Below are 19,736 nucleotides of genomic sequence, written 5' to 3'. Positions count from 1 at the left end.
TTTAAAGATTCTAATTTCTTGACGTTTATTTGGGGGATTACAGTGGTGCCTTAAGCTCCTTTAAGACATTCTAAGTTGAAGTCTTTCCTTCACTTGGCTGCTAAAGTTTAATTCAGTCTAATTATTTCATATGGCACCGACTATAATAGTTTCATAATTTCTAGTATATTAAGCACTTAATATGTTGTGTCATTTGAAATCACATATTAAATTCAGCAAAGTACATTTTAATGAGAGTTAAGTGGTGTGAAAATATTAATACAATGTGATGGTTCATCTTGGTGCTCATACTTTGTAGGTCTGTTCCCGATGCACAGATGCCTCGCTCACCAGGTAAGGGAAGCATTTAACTACCTAAGGCTGCGATGGGTGTCTGGCGAGACAGCAGTCATACCTTTTGCCATTTGGCACTTTACAGTGGGATTTCCCATTGGGCCTCAAGACCCTGTAAAGCGAGTAGGGAAGACCTTACCTCCATCTTAGAGAGGAGGAAACTGAGGCTCACTGCTGGCCCTCGTCAGTATGGCCCTTCTTGGCTCAGAGAAGGTACACCTCCCTGTGCTGTGAGTATGACTTGGGCTGGGGCAGGGGGGTGGGGGGTGGGGTGGGGTCTGGACTCAAGGGAGGGCAGCCAGCATCTGCAGGACGTGTGACTTCTCCTCCCATCTGCAGCGCCACATAGAGAAACTGACAGAACCAGGAAGTTGGCAGCCTTCATACTTGGACTTGGAGATTCTTCTTGCACCTTCTTTTCGAGTGTCCCTTCCACACCCTCAACCTAAGCACCCTGTGATCTTAGGCTACCCTGGGAATCCCAGAGAAGAGGGTCTTGAACTAAATCACGGTGAACCCTTCAGACAGCAACAGCTCAGAATAAGGATGCTTCAAAGGCAGGAGTTAAGGCAACAGAGAGAGAGAGAGAGCCTCCCAGAACCCTCCAATGGGACTCCTTTATTCCATCTGGGTGCTAAGTTAGCCCTTGGAGCCAGAGAGATTTGGGAGCAAATTCCAGTGTCACTGACTAGCTGTGTCACTTTCCTCTCCAGGCCTAGGTTTTCCCCATCAGCAAAAGAGGAGCAACACTCCCTTGTGCTTATCTCTGAGACATGAAAAGGAAACAGAACATCAGAAGAAAGGGCAAGGATTCACACTAAGCTGAGTGAACAGGAGTGAGGGAGTGAGTCAACATGCTGTCCTCCTCCCAGAAACACAGCTGCAACCAGGGCTTTCCACTATCAGACCCACAGCACTGAAGCCCTCTGAGCGAAAACAGTCCTCATCACAGCTAAGAAAAGGAGGGGCGGGGGAGAAAACGAAGAAAAGGAGCACCATGACAAAAATGTTACCGTAGCGAAGAAACAGTCCCTGCAGTAGCTTTAAAAAGAGGAGCTATTTTCACTTTTTTAAAAAGTTTGATTCATCCAGACAGTTACAAAATTAAGAAGACCAAAGAAGAGTAAGGAAGTGGTTACACATTGAGTATTTTTTTTTTAAGATTTATTTTAGAAAGAGAGAGCACAAGCAGGAGGGGCAGAAGGAGAGGGACAGAGAATCTCAAGCCGACTCCATGCTGAGCGCAGATCTCGACCCCACGACCCCAAGACCACGACCCCAGCTGGACCAAGAGTCAGATGCTTAACCGACTATGCCACCCAAGCGGCCCTACACTGAGTATTTTCATACCTACCGTGAGCTTCCCACATACCCAGGGCCTATTCCAAACACTGCACATGGAGCAACTCCTCTAAGGTGCTCGGGCCATCCACATCAGCCCTGCAGTTGCTGTTCAAACAGCCCTGCTAGGCTCACAGCAGAGGGACCATCCTACAGGTGGGGAAATAGCTAGATATTTACAAAGCTTCAGGCGCCAAAAAAGAGATCTGGGGGAGAGTGAAAACTGTGGCCTGAGCTGTGGTCCCCACCCCTCCCTCTAAATGCAAGCTGGGAAGGGGCAGGATTACAGGGCATCACTGAGGTCAGGCATCTGGGACGGATGAGAGCTGCTCGAACCACAGCAGGGGTCAAGCCAGAAGAGCAAGGGCTCGCAGCAGGGATTAGGAGGCTTGGAAGGAGAAACTCCCTCTGGCCACAGCTGACCCTGCCTCTTCCCTGAGGCCACCGTCTGAGCAGTCAGCAAACACAAACCTTCTTATACCTGTCTCCCACCCCCACCCCAGCCCTGGCTTTCTTTATTGGGAGGCAAAGAAGGAAATATGGAAAAACTCATTTACACTGGAGTGATTAGGTGGGAGAGCATACTTCAAAAGAGATCTTCCAAGAACAAGGTTTAAGTCAGAGCAGGTATTGCTCAAAGGGATTTCTAGGGCCTGAGGGGTGGGTCCTTCTCCACACTCGGACCCCCTGCAGCCCCATTCTGTCTGGGGCCTTAGAAGCTTCTGGGCCAGGCCTGTGAACTCAGCACTTCCCTGCCCTACAATTCTGGGTAACACCTGGATGCCACCAACGCCCATTTGTCCCCAGGGTCCCCAGCACAGAGGAGGCCACGGCTTCTTCTCCACATCCCTGCTTCTTCCTCCCTCTGGTGGGGTTGATGCAAATCCCTGGCTCTTCTTATTTCAAATGAATGACATATGGAAACACTCAATGCTCCCAGGCTTTAGGGGAAATACTATAATAATGTTAGAGAATCCTAAGATCTCATGTCTTCACCAACATGTTTTCAATATGAAACAGCCCATTTCTTCATTGATCAAAATTTAAAGTTGGCTCTGATCTCTCCCACCCGGAGCGGTGCAAAGCTCCACCTCAGACAGGTTTGGGGGAACCACTCTGCATCTCTTGAGGTCCGGCAGCGCAGGACATTCAGGGAAGACTGTCGGGACTCAGGCCACCTCAGGTCTCAGAGTAGAGGGAAGACAACAGCTCTGAGGACTAGCAGGAACTGGCTTCCCCTGAAGCTCTGAGACCACCAACCCGCGCAGACACATACTCCTTGCCTTTTAGAGTCCATCCCCTTGGGGTCTCTGGGGGCAGGATCCGCTTGCTTCTCTCCGCAATGAGTCCCTCCATCCATCTGTCCTCCAGCTTCAAGTCACATCCAATCCCCCTCTGCCCCTCTCATCCCCACCCTCACGCTCCCTCCACACTGGGCCTTCAGGATTCAGGGGTGAGTGCTGCAGGGTTCCGCTGGGCCCAGACCCTCGGTCTGCGGCAGCCCCTGTGGACTGTTCTCGGGGTCTTCCATGACCCAAGGATGAGCAGAATTCTCCACCCTTCTAAAATAGAAAACAAAAAGGGTGGAATGTTTCCATCTTTCTAATTATAGTCTCCAAAAAAGTCCTTCAGTTACCCAGTTACCAAAAAAAAAAAAAAAAAAAAAAGGAAAGAAATCACAGCATGTCAAAGCTGAGAGAGAGAGCAAAGATCATTTCTAGGACAGTTTTGTCACTTTGCAGAAGCTAAAACAGGACCAGAGAGGTCCAGGGAGTTGGGCAAGGTCACAGAAACAGATGCAGGAAGGAATGGAAGCAAGAACTCAGATGTCCCTCCTCTGCGCTCAACAAGAAAAAAAGACCAAAAAAAAAAAAAAAAAAACCCACCTCTGGCTCAAAATAACACATGCTCATGTAGCCAGAAATGGTGAACAACTTGGTCCATCTCCTGCTGGTTTTTGCAATAAGGCAGTTATGAACCCACGAGATGTACCTGTCACCGTGACACGTGTGCGCATCGACTGTGACGAAAAGGCTCTTCTTCTAAATAAATGAATAAAAACGTGGATGCTAATTGAAGATTAGCATCATCTCCCATCAATGCTAATACGCTTTTTGGTTATTTGCAATTCCCTTTTGTAAATCTGAGGGAAACATCATTGCCCAAATTAGCTCTTTTCGCTCAGTACAGGCCATATTAGCATTCTGAGGTTTGTGTTTGCTTACTGCTTATTTAGAGAGAGGTCAGAGGAGAAGCTGGGCAGCCTGCACCTGATTGCCATTTCACTGAAGACAGGTCGGGGGAGGGGCTCCAAAGTCCCCAAGGGTCAGGCCAGGTGCTCCCTGGCTGTGGCTTGAATCAGGCTCACAGCTGAGCCAGAGCAGGCCCCCCAGGGCACCAGCTACCTCCACAGTTGCCTCTCCTGCCTGAAGGACTTGCCCAGATCCGTGAAACGGACTCAGGTGGCTCCCAGGTCTTCCTCTGCCTGGTACTGCCAGTCCTGTCCTCTCAGGACTGCATCCATATCAAGAGACAGCTCAAACGTCCCCTCCCCTCCTGCCCACCTTCATGCCCCAGTCACTATCTATCCCCCAGGTTCTTCCTTTCCAGTCCGTCTCAGCACTGAACTGAGAAGGCTCGGACACGTTGGCCTGGCTCCCTTTGCTGGAACCGAAGCGCCCTGCAACCACACAGCAACACAAACCACTGCTTGTTGGCCCCGCAGCCCGGGCGCTGACGTCATAGGGGCTTGGTATTTGGTGAAGGAATGAAGGCAGGAAGGAAAGTCTGAGCTGATAAGGCCTTGGGAGCATTGTCTAGGTAAGAGAAAGGGGAGGTGGCACTCCTGGTCCCAAATCTTTCCTCGCTCGAGTTCCCCAGGGAAGAGGAAACGATCGGGTTTTGCAACCAGACTTGCCTCCAGAGCTCAACTTCTTTTCACAACTGGCAGGACAATTTTGGCCTTGATTAACCAACCAGAGCTTGTTTTTTAACCTGCAAATCGAGGGATAGGACACGGGTCGGGTTACGGGCCCGGCCCAGTGCCGGACCAAAGCGCGGTGACCTTTCCCAGGCTGCCACACCCCGAGTCACACTATGGAAAGCCTGGGCCCCAAAGCGTACCCCCTGCCCCTGGCTCCAAGCACGGGGCGCCGACCCCGAGCACCCCAGGGGAAGCAGCGGCGCAGCGTGGCCCACCCCGCCGCGCTGCAGCCCTCGGCCACCCTGCCCAGCCCCTTCCGGTTCACGGCCCGTGGTTCCAACTCTTGCAGAGGTCACGGGTCCTGGAGCGGGGACGGCCCGACCAGCCTCTCGCAGCCGCTTCGGGGCCCCGGACCCCGAAGTCCATCACGGTCCCTCCCCTCCCCTCCCCTCCCGCCCCCAGCCAAAGGCCCTGGCCCCGCCCCCGTAGTGTCAGGGGCCAGTGCGCCGCCGCGTTCGCGGAGGAGCCCGGCGCGCGACCCCTGCGGGCCCAGCCCGGCCGGCGCGGAACAGGCGCGCGAGCCGCGCGAGCCGCGCGCACCACGTGACCGAGCGTGCTCCCAGCGCCCTCCGGGGGCGCGCAGAGGTCGGGCGGGCCTTGGGCCAATTTCCCATGGTTCCTTCATTTGCATATACAACGTTGGAAGGTTAGGTTAGATTTAATTTGGCCGTAATCACAAAGACCCAATTACTGTGTGTACGAGATACAAACGGTCATAAAGCCTTGAATATTTGGGGATTTGGGGAAAAGCGCGCAGCATAGTCACCATAACTGTAAAAGTATTGCTATTTAGAGCTTTATATACTGTCTGAGAAAGCTTTACGTTCGTGCTCGCTTCGGCAGCACATATACTAAAATTGGAACGATACAGAGAAGATTAGCATGGCCCCTGCGCAAGGATGACACGCAAATTCGTGAAGCGTTCCATATTTTGTGTCAGAGTTTATCTACCCCTGTGTGCGAACACCTCCTACCTACAGCTTTTATCTTTGTTTCACACAAAGGAAACTGTAGTCCCAGGAAATAGAATAAGAGGAGGTGGGGCATAGTCAGATCTCTTTGCCGTGCTTTTTACGCCTGACCCCAGGCTTCCATCTTTTCCCTTGTTGCCCCTCCTTCCCCCTGCACTATCCCGAGTCCTACGGTACCTTACACTTAAGGAAACGAATTTGCCAAAGTTAGCCCGCTTCAGGTCCAAAACATAACAGGACCCTAGTGCTAAGATAGACCCGAGGGGACTGTAACAGGACACGTAACAAGCAAGAAGACTCCTCATGCTGCCTCTGAATCTTAAAAACATAATAAAGCCCACTCCTTCTTAAGCATCTACCATGTGCCAGGGGCTTCCAATAGCTCAGTATTCCTGACAGCCCTGCCTTGTGAGTACTATTGTCAGCATTTTACAGGAGACCCCGAGAGGTAAAGCACCCTGGCCATGATCATGTAATTAGTAAGTGGCTGCCGCAAGGCCCGACGAGACCGTTGGAGGCACAGGCCGGGAACAGATCGGGACCCTGCCCCCATGTAATGATTGCAAAAATTACAGTCCTACTTAGTAAGATGGGAAACGGGGGAAAGTCCAGTAAAGTTCAGATTTCCTGCGCTGACTTTATCAATGTGTTTTGAAATATAGGTTTCTTTCCAGGAGAAAAAATGTAGCTGCCCATGCTTTGCCCGTGCCTGAGCACACTCGTAGTGAGCCCAGCGGTCTCTGCAGCCGCTGGGAGAGCAGCTGGTCTGCCTCCAGGGGCCGCACAGCAACCAGGCTCTGAGGTCCCCACAGTTTGGGCAGGCAGCAGACGCCGAGCCCCGGAGCCGCCCCAGGGCAGCGGCGGGTCCTCTCCCGGCGGGCGCTCGGAGCTGCCAAGCAGCGTTCCATCAGGGATCCATTTCTGTTCCCTTCAGTGGAGGTGAAATGATCCTTTCCAGGTAACAGCCGAGAATGGGGGTCTGTGGGACCTCTCGTTGCGCCTTCTCCTCGGCTCACGGCCTCCAGTGCACGGAGCTGGAGGACAACCTTTCGTTTTCCTTTCTTCCCCCAAACATGCCTGGTTCTTAGGAGGAACTTGGGTAATTGGATGAGCAGTTTTCAGTCTCCTTCTGAGAGGCCAAACAAGGAAATGACCAATGTTGGCGTGACTCTCTCTCCTTCTAAAGAAACTTGTTATTCCGCTTGGTATAACCCGTGGTCTTGGAGCAGAGATGAGGAAAGACAGGCAAGTCTTTGTCCTGGAAAAGCCAGAGACCTGGCTGACTTTCCTGGCTCTGCTCAGTTCTGTGAAGTAGATACCCTCTCCCGCCTTATGTTACAGATGGGGAAGCCGAGGCACAGAGAGATTCAACAACTTGCCTGATGTCACACAACTAGTAAACGACAGAGAAGGGATTTCTCCTGGAAATCTGCCCAGAGAATTTGTGCTCTTAACCAAACACTACACCACCTTGGATGGTAGAGAGTGAGAGATAAAGCTGTTTAGAATGAATGGAAAGAGCATAGGGGTCCAGTTCTGCTTTTGCTGGTGTTCTGAATTCAAGGACAGGGGTCGTATTTTTGCAAAGGTTCAAGATCAGGGTAGAGGAAAATAAGTGGACGGGTATGTGCATGGTGAACTTGCAAAACGTGAAGGAGTGAAGGAGCACCCTCTTTGGGACACAGCTGGAAGAGGAAGTTTTCCTAGGCTGACAATCTCCTACCAGACACCTGCCCCCCAAATTAATCCTATTGATGAAGGATCATCTGAGCAATAAACTTGTGCTTTATTAATATAAAGCAAATGAGCTTAATTGCCTCCCAATAACTGTTGTCCAGAAGCACCTAGGGACTCCTCCCCTCAGACATTTCCCGCACCCAGAGGAACCACAGAGTTGGAACCCCTTCCATGAGACATCTGTTGAGCTACTGGGATGCACTGGGCCCTGTGCTGGAGATCACAAGGAAGAGCAAGACATGGCCCCTGCTGCCAGGGTACTTACAGTCCTAGGGGAAACAGACACACACAACCAAGGAGAACTCAGAGACATGAACACCCCCTGAGTTTCATTAACCAAGTGCCACAGGAATGAAGAGGTTAGTCCCAGGAATCCAGAGGTCTTCCAGCTGTTTGTTTTGTTTTGTTTTGTTTGTTTTGCCGACAGGTTACCTAGATTTGCAGGATAGATGGAGTTGGGGATTTCCTCCCAGGGGGGGTGAAAAGTCAAGCCATGTTTGCCTGGTTCTTTCTTAATCCCCAGACCCTGGACTGCAGAGCCGGACCTCCTGTGGGCACCTCCCGAAGCCAGGAGTGTGAAACCGAACACCTCGGCGGAACACCCAGGAGAATGTTCTGTGCTCCACAGCCCTCTAGCAATTCCCCAAACCCCACTTTTTCTCCCTAAGACAAGTCTCCCTAGTCTGGGGTCTTTGGACGTTGGCTGTCGTACCTAAATTGCGTCGCGAGGTGGCAACGTTGTGGCGAGAAATAGACTTTTTTAAAATTCCTGGGTTTTTTTTTTTCCCCAAAGCATATTTTCCCTATTAATGTTTCATTTAACTTAATTAGAATCTGGTAAACTAATTAAAGTAGCTACGAGCCCCGCAATCAGCAATAATTCGTATAATTATTGATAATTACATCCATACCAATCGTTCGGTTATTAACATTTGGGGGAGAACAAACCACTTCTGAAGGGACGAGGAACCCAGGAGGGGTTTGCGACAAAGCTTTCTGGGTCGGATCCGCCTACACCTCCAATCTGCAGGGATACCCGCCCAGATGGGGCGCCCTTTCGGGAGAGCCCCAGCTGCCTACGGCCTTTTTTTTTTTTTTTTTTTCCCTTTTTCCCCTCCACTTTGGGGGAATTCGGAAAGGGAAGGTGAAAGGAATATTTGCTGGGCTCCTCTGTGTGGGCCGCGGCCACGGAACTTCCTGCCCGGGTAGTGTCTGTCATTCGCGTTTCACCGAGGAGGAAGTGCGGCTTCCAAAGGCGTGGCCACGCCAGGGGGTAAAGGCTCGTGCTCTCCAAAACACCTGCTCTGTTGCGCGCATCCGCCGGCCGCCCGGTCCCCGCACGCCCTGAGCACGCAAGTCCCTTCCTCTCCGCCCTCGGTGTCAGCGTTGGTGCAGTGGGGAACTGATCTGGTTCATTCCACCCCTAGGAAACGCTCGCGCTCCCTGGAGGGTTCCTGCTGGGACACCGCGCCTCCCGAGGTGACTTCTTCCCTGGGCGACACCTCACGGTTTAGCCGGAGCCCTCACCGCCGTTATCTCTGTCGTGTCCTCTCTGTGACTGGCCCTCGGAATATCCCGGGACTGGAGGAGGGCTGTGAGCCCCAGCGCCGGGGGGAGGGGGGGGCCTCCGGGGACCCGCCTCCTGCCTCCGCCGCGCGCGCGCGCGCGCGCGCGCGCGCGGGATCCTCGCCCGCGCCCCTTCCCCGCGGCCCGCCGCGCGCCCCCTGCTCGTCGCCCCGCCCCGGGCCTTCCAGACGCCTCGCCACCAAGCTTCCCGGCCCGCGCAGCCCAGAGCTCCCTGGCCCGAGGGGCTGGCCCCGCGGCGGGGGACCGGAGAAGCGCACGGAGATCCCCGGGATGTCGGAGGGCCTCAACCGGCGGCCCTGCGCTCCGCTCCCCTCCCAGAGCGCTTCCCCGCGCGCGGGGGTAGGAGGCCCGAGGGTTATTCTATGTGGGCCAAAACGGAGGCCTAGAGGAATAAAGGGAGCGACACAGCACCCTTGCGAGTCAGCCGAGGAGGTGAAACTGGAAGCCAGGACCGAATGAGCCCCAGTACCCGGCGCTTTCCCGCTCCGAGCACACGCTTCCCCCCAACCCCCCTGCCGGAAAAAGTGCGCTGCAGTTTCCATCCTTTATCTGTAGCCTAACCAGCAGGTGCGCTGTGGAAACTTAGGCAGATGAGAGGCCTGCAGCAAGCTGAGGCCTCATCAACCGCGGCCAGGAACCTACCCCTGTCACACACACCCTGACACCCCTCATCCCCCAGTGGAGACGACCTGATTCCAGCACAGGGGGGCCTCACCTGGCTCCTTGCGCTGCTCCATGTCCGCACACACTCTCGGACTGAAATGGACAGAACATTAAAAACTGCCAGGGCTCCCTCCGTGGGGGTAGAGGAGGGACAGGCAGGAGGACATCTGTGCACGAGCACGGAGTCACGCCCTTACCTTCCAGGCGTGCCCAGCCGAGGTCCACCCGACGTACCTCGCCCCCCGCCCCCGGCCCACCCCGGTGCCCCCAGGCCAGGTCGGAGGTGCCCGTGCCTCCCGGCAATTCTGCTTGAACCTGGGCTTCCGGGCAGCGGCCCGTCCCTGAGAGCGCTGGGGGTGACTTCCCGGTGGGGCAGGCGTGGAAGTGGGCACGACTAGACCCTCGGCCCTGGCGAGAGCTCCAGGGAAGAGTCGGAGACCGTGGCACCCAGGAGGCTGCCGTAGTCCTCCTATCCCGGACGGAGACGCTCAAGGGAGGGTCCCAAACGCGGGGAGAGGGTGGCCTGGGGGGCAAACTCGGTGTGCCTGAAGGACTAGGAAGAGGTCGGGGCGCTGGCTGCTGCCCACCCGAGCCCGGTGATTGTCAGCCCGGGCGCCCCAGAACTGGCGCCTGAGGTCTTGGAGCCGCACCTGTTGCGCAGCCCTCAGCCCGCCGCCGCCCACGCTCCCCCCACCCCCGCACTCCCACCTCCACAGCCCCAGGAAGTGACAGGTTTCTTTTTTTATTAAAAACAAAACAAAAGTCACGGATACAGGGTGGTCTCCCCAAACAGGCTCAAGGTGGTCTCCATCTCGTGAGTCAGTTGTCGCCCTTTTTAAAGTGCTGTTACATCAAAAGGTTAACAAGAAAAAAAAAAAAATAGACAAAACCCAAAGGGGAATGCAAAATGGGACTGGAAGTAGGTCCAGGAGAAGGAAGCAAAATAATTTACAGCATAAATAAAACGGAACCCAATACTGAACCAAGAGAGACTCACAGTACATTTATATCCATTGCACATAGCCACTTTGTCATTAGGAACAAGTTTCAGAAGTGGACGGGACGGGGGAGCGCAGGGCCAGCGCCAGCGAAGTTGCTACAGTGTGTACACAATTGGGGATCCGAGGCTGTGTGGGGCGAGGGAGGCCCCCCTTTCCCCTTTCTTACCCCCTTCAGTCCAGTTAACCCCATGAGGTCCGATGCCCTGGAGTTCAACCGTGGGGCGAGGTGGTATTTACACTTGGAAACGGAGAAGGGGCCCTGGGCCGAGGCGCCCTGGAGGAGGGCGGCCGGGCGGGAGGCTGTATGTACCTCGGTCGTGTCCGAATGGCTTGTTCCTCGCTCTCGGCCGCCGCGGCCGCGGGTATTTACGAGAAGAGAGCAGCATGGCTTGAGGGCGCGTGGGCGCGGCCGGGCCGGCCCTAGGGCAACAGCGGGGGCTTGAAGGAGCAGTTGCCAGTGCAATGGCGGGGCGTCAGCATCTTGCAGGAGAAGTGGTGCAGGGCGTCGTGGGCTTCTGGAAAGATAGTCCGGAGGGCCAGGTTGAGTACCTCGCTTGCCTAGCCTCGCCCGCGCGCCCTACCGGCTCCGTCCACTCGCCCCCCACCCCCACGCGTGCCCGCCTGGGGTCTCACCCAACCCCTTCTGGCTCAGGGGTTCTCAAGTGAACGGATCAGAAAAAGGTAGGCGTGTAAGCGAGAGAACCTGGCGATTTAGAACCACTGCGCGGGTGCAGTAGCCCCATTAAGCAGAAGAGGAAACTGAGGCACAGAAAGAGGGAAGTCAATCTGCCCACGGCCAGATTTGGATCCCACGGCAGATTTCCCAATGCCCAGGGCTCAAGGGGTTCTTTCTCCCTATTCTATCGTTCTAGAATTATTTCCCCATTAAAAAAAATCCCCATTTCCCTCCTCTCGGCTTCTGATCTAGGTAGACCTGGTCTTCCCCTCTCACTAGCCCCTCCATTTACTCATCCATTCATTAGCTCATTCACCATCCATTCATCCGCCATCATTCATTCACTCATTCATTCATTCAGTGGCACAGCCAGAGCCTGGCAACAAATCCTATCTTTGTTCCCCAGCATCCGCACCTTTTAATTTCTGCTGGATGGCATAGCGCGCCTTCCGCTCTTGGTCGAGCTCGTTACACAGAGTGTCTGGAAGACATGGGGGAGGGGCCGGTGAGGAAATGAGACCACCCTCCAGCCGGCCGGGGTCACAGCCCGGGCCTCACCCTCTCCCCAGCGCTCAGCCCCTCGAAGAAACAAATCCGGGAGACCGAGGGAGGGAGCATCAACGCTCCAAACTGCAGCCTGGCGGAGGGAGGAAAAGGCCTGGGATGGCGCTTAAAGGCAGACGGATCTAACCAAAATTAAAGCAAACTTAGGCATTACTTCCCAGGTAATTTTACGCCTCGATTTTTAATTTAGAAACCATGGAAATTGCCGCGATAAGAAGTTCAATCACTCCATGTAATGATGCCTGCAAGCCGTTTGCTGGGCTCGCTTGCCATTCTGAGGCTAATCAGAGTATACAAAGGATATTAAATAAAAAAAATAATTGTTAAATTACCTTCAATTTAAATCCAAATGACTGAGCCAACATTGCGGCTCCTGCCAGACGAGAGGCAGTTACGGCCCGTGCACGCGCTCACCTGACTCGCGTCTTACCTCTGACAATTTGCAGCTGTTGCACCATTTCTTCTCGATAAGCCAATTCCCTCTTCATTTGATCCTGAAAATTATCTGTGCAAATTGATTAAGTGAGAGCTGTGACGCACAGCCCCCTCCCTCGGCCCTGTTTCCCCACTCCCCATTCCCGCCCCCACCCCTTCGGTCTCGGGCCTAGCGGGAAGCCCCGGAAAAGCAGGGTTCGGCGGCTGGGGCGGGGCGCGCAGCAGCGGCTGCCTGGCCTGGGCTCCGGGTGCGCACGAAGAAGGCTCTCGCGCTGAGGGGGGGTGAGGTTGGGTGAGGTGGGTCGGGGTGGGGGTACCTTTGAGGCTCTGAAATTCTCGCTCCAGTTTCTTGCGGAGCTCCATTTGCTCCAGGAGCAGTTTTTGCAATTCGTCTGTGAGGGGGCGAGAGTGGGAGGTAAAGGAGGGTGCGCGGGATTCTGGCGTCCCCCACTACCCCCCCCAACTACCAGCACCAAGGTTCTGCAGGTCCTGCCCTGGCCGGGAGCCCCTGAGATGGGAGTTGTGGAGTGGTGGGGCCAGGAAGTAGAGGCCCTCTACAATGTTTTCCCATTTGCTTCCAAAGGATTTGGGCGAGGAAACAGGTTGCCCAGGGGAATTAAATTCAGGATGGTGGAAGCCATGTCGGGCTTCTAGGCCCTGGCTCCAGGCGCTAACCAGCATGACAGCTGCTTTAAGTTGTTGCCAACTCCCTAACCTTAGAGGCTGGCCCAGGACTTGACTTACCCCTCCAAATGACACACCTAGTCCCTCCCTTCAATAATACGAGCTGGGTGAATCTGGTCAAAGACTTAGATCCCTGCCCTGAAAAATACCTGTACGCACAACAGTTTGTTCACAATTTCAGGGGGTCCCAGGCCCCCAAATCCATACTAAGAGCTCTCATATAAAGCACCAATGACGTTGAAGGTAATTGCATATCCTGTATAATCTGTGACTAGGAAGAGTGGAATACCACCAATCCTTCTTCCCCTTCCCACACCACTTTCCAAGCCCATCCCTGGGCTGCTTGAGGGCAGTGTGGTGGATAGCAGGTGGATGTGGAAAGCCCCCTCCGTGCCCTCAGAACCAGCTACAGAGGGATGGCAGAGGCTGCCCTGACCATGGAGCTATTGGGATCTGGGTCCTCCCCCTGGGGAGGCTCTCTGAGAAATCCCACCCTGAGCAGGTGCTGAGGAAACACAGAAATGGGAGGTAGAGGAGCAAAGTGGGGTCAGAGGCTCCCTCCTCTGTGCCTCAAGCCACATGCTCCTCCTGCAGGTGGAGCAGCAACCCCAGGATCCCATTCTGAAAGCAGGCTCTATCCTCACCCCATTTAGGGCATGCTGTGTGTGTGTGTGGGGGGGGGAGGGATGGTTATGCATTAATTCCAGGAAAAAATTAACCTCTCAGATATTCCTAAAATAAATGCCTCCTTGCAATCTTGCTTTTCAGAAAAAGTCCTGTTTTCCAGTGAGGTTGGGAGACCCAGATTGCCCTATCTGTCACATGCATCAAGTTCTGAGGATCATTACTCATTGCTCTCTTTCACTGGGCTCTCCAGATAGGCCAGCCTTGGGAATCCAAACTTCTAATGAACCTCTAGGGGTTTGGTTCACTCTCCCCACCCCCTCCCACCCCACACCTCTGTGCCAGCATCATGTGCCCAGAGGATTATCCTTTCCACTCAATGAAAATTGATTCCCCAAGAACCCTGTCTTCCCACACACTCCCCTACAAGAAGGGTTCATCTCCCCCCAAGCAGGTGTACCCCCATTTCACAGATTTAACCTCACCTCTGGCCAGGTTCTCGATATCTTTCTCCACTAGCTGAGTTCCTGTGACATCCAGGGTGAGCCCATCTTCACCTGGGACACAAGGGCAGATAAGAGGGGTTCTGTCCTGGGAGAGGCCTTGGGAGGGGAAGGGTGGGCTGCCCGGAACTGTGCTAAGTCAGGGAGCTGCTCCAGATCTTCTGCCTTTAGAAGAGACAGTTACAGGCATCGAGTACCACCTACCTTCCAAGCTATCATTTTAGGGGTGTAGCCCTCGTTTTACAAAGTGACCCACTGAAGAAGGACAGTGGACTCAGGGAAGGTAGGCTATCTTAGGGCAGGACGTGCCCTCTGACCTGCTTCATGTGGGTGATGGTGTCTCTCATTTCCTTTTAGTACAGCCCCTTCTCTTATCCGGAAGAGCCCCAAACCCACTAAGGAGGAAAGCAACTCAGGAAACCTAGCCTGCACCTCTCTCCCGCGCTGTTTAAATATGTATCAGCCAGCCGCACGAGGGGACCAGCAGCCGCTTACGCTCGATGGAAAGCCCCTCTTGCCAGCAGAAGCCGGTGGGCACCTGGGCGACCTGGGCCCCAGCTTCCGGGTGGGGTTGGTGCGCGAGGGTCCTAGGGCTCACCTCGGTCTGTATTTGCGGGACTTGGTTGGGAGATACTCCTTTGGTCTGGATAGGATTTCCTCGTTTCCAAATCGTCGGCGGTCGAGTGATTGTCTTCCTTATCTGGTTCTTAAAGGCAATAAACCGAGTTTCAAGGAGAAGCAAAGAAACCGTGACCCCGATACGGCCAGAGCTGCCACGGTCGGGGCGCCCGAGCCCTAATTAAAAGCGTTGTGGCCGCCGCTGGTTCCCGGCTGTGCGCCTGGGCTTGCACCCTCAGGCTTTGGGCCCGGCACCCCCTCCCCCGCGCGCGGTCTGCTCATCTCGCGCTCCACGCCCCCTCCCCAGCCCCTCGGAAAAGAACAAGACGAGCAGCCGAGCCCACCAGGGACGAGCGACCTACATCGCGCGCAGATACTGGGGCACCGCGAGCGCGCGTGGCCGCCGGGTCTGCCTGCGCCGCTCCCGCCGAGAACGCGGCCCAGGCGGCGACCCGCGCGGGGTGGCGGCTGGGGAGACATCCTTTCGGGCTCGGCCTGCCGAGATTTCCGAGGCCCTCCGCCCCTCCTCTTCGAGCCACTGGCGCCTGGCGCACGTGCGGGGCTCCCCCCCGGGTTGGGCCGCAGCTACCCGGCGCTTCAGAGGTGTCCAAGCGCGCAGCCGAGCACCTGCACCCACCGCCCTAACCCGGCCTGCCCAGCAGGACGTCGAGGCCAAAACACTTGCTGAATAAATGAGAGGACTTGAAAGAGGTGCCAGGCGCGATTTTAAAAAGGATTTAAGCCAGTGTGTGAGGTGCACGTGAGCGTGTGTATATGTGGTGGACCGGGCGGTTTGTCAAGTGACCAAAGGATGGAAGTTATTTGGGAGTTCTCGCTTAGTTTCCTTTTCCTTTATTTTTCTTTCCCTCTCCCTCTTTCTTTCGCTTTCTCTGCCTCTCTCTTTTTTTCTCCTCTCGTCTTCCCTCGCAGGACCCCTCCCCCCCCCCGCCCCGGCCCTCCGCCCGTGGTCCCACGTCACATTGGCCAGCGACCTCAGCAGGGGGGCTGGGGGCGTTACCGTGGGCCTCGGGGGTGCAGAGGTAGGAGGCCGCGGGCCCCAGCGCCGCCGCGCTCTTCACATGCTCGTCCCGCTCTGGCGCGTACACCTGCGGCGGCCGAAAATGACAGGCGGTTAGGGGGGCGCTTGAAGCGGCTCGGGGGCCGTTCGGCCCTGCGTCGCGGCCGAGAGGGAGAGCTGAGAGGGGAGGTCAGCTAGCCCGGGGGACCCGAGCGCCCCGGGCGGCTACGAGGCACGCGGCGCAGCCTGGCGCCCTCGGAGGCCGCATCACCGTTGTAGTTTCAGGGTCATTGTTAGCGTCCTCGATAAATTATCAGAAAGACAAAGCGGCTCTCAAGCTCAAGTACTGTTCACAGCGCCCCCCCCCCCTTCGCCCATCTCCTTTTCGGCATCTTCCACCAGCCCTCACCCAGTCCCCGCATAAATGACGCCTTTCGCATCCAGCTAATGATTCGTATTTTAATGGACCTAATGGAAATGTACAAGTGTGCGCACCCACTTTCAAATGGCCAACGATTTCGGCTTAGTTGCACAGCCCCGACCCGAACCCGTGGCCCAGCCAACCTGGGAGCCCCTCTCCCGCCCCGCAAGCCGTCTTGACAGCTGCCTACCATGAACCCTGCGGTTCCCAAGGCCTGAGTTCAAAGGGATTCAGAAAACTACCCGTTGGGGTGGAGGAAGACTCCGGGGCCGGTCCTACTGGGGCCCCGCTTGAGGGAGACGCCGTCCTCTCCTCTCCCCATCAGCTTGTCTTCCCCGGGACCCTGATCCGCATCTGAGTGCGTGCGCCATGGCCCAGCCCCGCGTGCGCTTTTCTCTGGCGTTGGGTCCCTTTCTCTGCTCCGCCTTCTTTCCCCAGACCCCTTTTATTTCTCTCTTTCTGTCTGTGTTGCTGAAGGTCTCTGCCTGTCTCCACCTCCCCTCCCCCCACCCAACAGAAAACGTAGCACACCCGTTTCACAGGCCTGCTGCGCCCCCACACACCCCCGGATTTTCCGAAACCCTCACTCGGAGGTCCCGGCAAGGTCCGCAGCGCTACCGAAGCTGGGCCTACCCAGAGCAGCTGGGGCCTGCCGCTCTAACACCTGCTCGGAACACAATTCCCGTCCCTAATTTGGACAGTGCCTGCCCCACATCCCCGAGGTGCCGAGGGGAAAGCGGGGAGGCGCCACCAGCGAGGCGGGCGCGGGGCTCACCTTGGCCGGCGCGGGGCCCCCCAGCGGCCCGCAAGGCTCTCGCAGCTCATAGCCGCCGCTCGGCGGGCTCCTCTCAGGTCTCCGCACCACGTCGTCGGCCGCCAGGTCCCCAAATGTTGACCGGCTGGCTGCGGGCAGCCCTGGGCGGCGCCGGGGGCGGGGGCTGCCGCTGTCTGGGGAGTCTGTGGGACCGTCGGCGCCCGAGGAGGTGGTAGACGGGGGCCCTGCGGGCTGGTCGGCGTCCGGGCCGCCTCCCGTGCTGGGCGCACTGGGTACGCCCGGCTCGGCGTCGTCTGGAGCGCCCTCATCGTCGGGGAAGCGGTTGGACTCCACGTCCACCTCGGGCTCGTCAGCAGTGTCCACGTCGGGCGAGGCGGAGTGGTAGCTGGAGCTGCCCTCGCTCAGAAAGTCTGGGCTCACGTAACCGCCGCCGGACCCCGCGCCCGGCCCCGGCCCCCGAGCAGGCCCGGCGCCGTACGCGTCGCGGGCGCTACCGTAGAGCTTGGCGATGCTCTCGGCGTCCTTGACCACAGGTCGGAAGGCCGACACATAGGAGCCTTTGCGTGCGGGCGGAGGTGGCGGGGGCAGTGGGGCCAGAGGCGGCGGCAGCGCCTCGTCCGCGCCTTCCTCGTCCAGCGGCCCGCGGGACAGCGCGCTCGGACAGCGCTCCTCTGCGCCCAGGCCGCCCTCCTTGGCCGGCTCGGCACCGTCCAGCGACTCGGGGCCGCCGCTGCCGGCAGCCGCCGCCGCCGCCGCCGCTGCCGCCGCCACGGCAGCCGCCACGGCCTTGGCTTGGCTCTGCGCAGCTGGATAGGGCGGCACCGGGAGGCTGCCTGCTGCCGGCCAGAACATGGGAAACGTCGGGTACACGGTGGCGGCGGCGGCCGCTGCAGCCACGGCCGCTGCGTCCTTGGCTGCCCCAGAGGGCTGGTGACCCCAGAACATGGCGCCACCACCCGGGCCAGGGCCTGCCCCGGGGGGCAAGTGGCCGGATCCTGGCCCGCCCGCGCCTCCGCCAGTGCCCGCGCCCGCGCCGCTCCCGGTGCCTGGGCCTCCCTTGGGTTCGCCCGCGCCTAGCACCGGGTCGTCCTTTTTGGGGCAGAGGCCGAAGGCCGTGGGGAAGCCATAGGGATGAGGGAAAAGCGGCGGGGGCAGTTTTTGCAAGAGGCCAAAGCCCTTACTGGGCACTGGGATCACTGGGTAGCTGCGTACGCCGGCGCCGCCACCAGGCGCTCCAGGGCCCGGCGGGCCGCCGGCTCCCGCCGCTAGACCAAGTCCCCGCTGCGGATGGGGAGGAGGCGGCCCAGGAGGCCCGGTGGCCTCGTCTTCGCCACAGCGCAGGGTTTTGTGGGGCGGCGGGCCTGGGGCCATCTCTGCACCGCACCCCGGGCCGCCCCCGCCGCCAGCACCACCCTTCCCCTGCCCACCCGACCCGCCATTAGCGCCGCCGCCGCCTCCTTGCAGCGAGAAAGTCCGCTTGCGGGTGCCGCCATTGAACATGGCCTTGACGTCCTCCCAAGCGTGGCTCAGTTCGTCTGTGGCCGACTTGTCACTGAGTTTGAGATGACGGCGCCACGAGTTGAAGTTGGCGGCGTCGGGCTGCGTGTACTTGGCGTCGGGTGTGCGGTGCGAGTGGAAGATGAACTTGTTAGGCGAGAAGTACATGCTGCAGTAGCCGCACTTGATGCACTTGGCACGCGAGCTGTTGTAACGCGCGGGGATGAAGCTGCCACGCGAGCCCCACGCGCACTCGTGCACCACATCGAAGGCGAAGTTCTCGGGCAGCTTGGGTGGCTTATGCTCGCCCAGGAACGACTTGCACAGGCGTTCGGCCTCGCGCTTCGTGATCATACCGCAGCGGCGCGAGGAGATCGGCATGGCCCCGGCCCGACGCAGAATCTCCAGCTGCACTGGCGTGCATTGCACGCACGTGATGCCCAGGGCCACACGGCGGTTGTGGATCTCATTATAGCTGTAGTTCTTGAGGAGAGTGTTGGAGATCTGCGCCAGGCAAAGGCGCTCCTGGCCGTCGATGACCAGAGACACGATAGGCACCCCGTACAGCGACGTCTCGCCCACCTGGTTGGGTTTGAGAGCGCTGGAGCCCGAGTAGGGTTGCAGCTCCTGCTTCGAGTTGGGTGAGGAGTTGCCCTCGCGCCCCGGCCCCAGCTGAGTGGTGAGAGCCTCCATGCCGCCGCTCCTGCGAAACAGAGAAAGTAGAGAGCAGATGAGCCATTTTCAGTGCCACCGTGGCTCGGCCCGCCCAGCGGGGTGCGCCGAGTTGGGCGCGCGGGGAAACTTGGCTATGGGGAGTCCCCAGCTCCTTCGCCCCCTGGACGGGGGTCTTTTGTTGTTCAGACTCGTGCTGGCGCCACAACAAAAGCCCCCGGGGCTTGGGGGAGAAGAAGGGGTAATTGAGACCTCAGGAATGCCCCGGCAGCTAGGAACCCAATTTTGTTTTCGGATTGTGGAGGAAGTGGGGCCCAGAGACGGAGAGTGACTTGCCCAAGGCCACACAGCAAAGCCATTGCCTAACCCAGGCTTCCCAACGTCCAGATCCGTGCGCCTTTAGCTACCCTCGCAGCCTGCCCTACCCGCCCAGGTCCTGAAGCCCGGACTTCGGGGACAGGCTGCCCCTCTGCTCAGTCGCGCATGCACGCGGGCGGGCGGGGGAGGCGCTGGGAGGGGTACGGACGGGGGGGGAGGGGCGGTCACTGCCCATCTCCAGACAGCAGGGGGCGGGGGGGACAAGGAGAAGGAGGAGGGTCTGGAGGCCTTCGGCGGGGGGGTGGGGGGGAGGAG

The 19,736-nt window shown here is 57.5% G+C and overlaps 1 protein-coding gene and 1 non-coding gene across 3 annotated transcripts; one reads left to right on the top strand and one right to left on the bottom strand.

Moving 5' to 3' along the window:
• Positions 1-5,484: 5,484 nt before the first annotated feature.
• LOC114206594 (U6 spliceosomal RNA) lies at positions 5,485-5,591 on the top strand. The gene has a single exon (XR_003608679.1). It is a non-coding gene; the product is annotated as a U6 spliceosomal RNA (small nuclear RNA).
• A 5,445-nt stretch (positions 5,592-11,036) lies between these two features.
• On the bottom strand, positions 11,037-19,462 carry SKOR1 (SKI family transcriptional corepressor 1). 2 transcript variants are annotated; one of them, XM_028099915.1, is made up of 9 exons: positions 19,356-19,462; positions 16,935-19,134; positions 15,739-15,826; positions 14,701-14,808; positions 14,085-14,156; positions 12,609-12,683; positions 12,287-12,361; positions 11,708-11,773; positions 11,037-11,131 (listed from the first exon to the last, which is right to left on the bottom strand). In XM_028099915.1, the coding sequence occupies exons 1-9, from the start codon at positions 19,460-19,462 to the stop codon at positions 11,037-11,039; spliced, it is 2,886 nt and encodes a 961-aa protein (XP_027955716.1). The 2 variants fall into 2 exon arrangements, with proteins under 2 accessions (XP_027955716.1, XP_087881254.1); XM_088025128.1 differs by having other exon boundaries at positions 19,440-19,462.
• Between the last annotated feature and the right edge of the window lie 274 nt (positions 19,463-19,736).

The sequence above is a fragment of the Eumetopias jubatus genome, unplaced genomic scaffold (assembly GCF_037043125.1).
Source record: "Eumetopias jubatus isolate StellerSeaLion01/CBP00866 unplaced genomic scaffold, mEumJub1_p1.0 scaffold_7, whole genome shotgun sequence".
Classification (NCBI taxonomy): Eukaryota; Metazoa; Chordata; class Mammalia; order Carnivora; family Otariidae; genus Eumetopias; species Eumetopias jubatus.
Note: the sequence above shows the minus strand (reverse complement) of the source record. Positions and strands in the feature narration are given on the sequence as shown.

What these genes read in the sequence shown, in the direction of transcription:
- SKOR1 (XM_028099915.1), bottom strand. Translation starts at nt 19,462, where the DNA reads ATGGCTTTGCTGTGTGGCCTTGGGCAAGTCACTCTCCGTCTCTGGGCC. An exon ending in GGGGCCCCGCGCCGGCCAAG is followed by an intron (nt 15,827 to 16,934) that starts GTGAGCCCCGCG and finishes CGGCCGCCGCAG; the next exon opens with GTGTACGCGCCAGAGCGGGA. An exon ending in CTGCACCCCCGAGGCCCACG is followed by an intron (nt 14,809 to 15,738) that starts GTAACGCCCCCA and finishes ATTGCCTTTAAG; the next exon opens with AACCAGATAAGGAAGACAAT.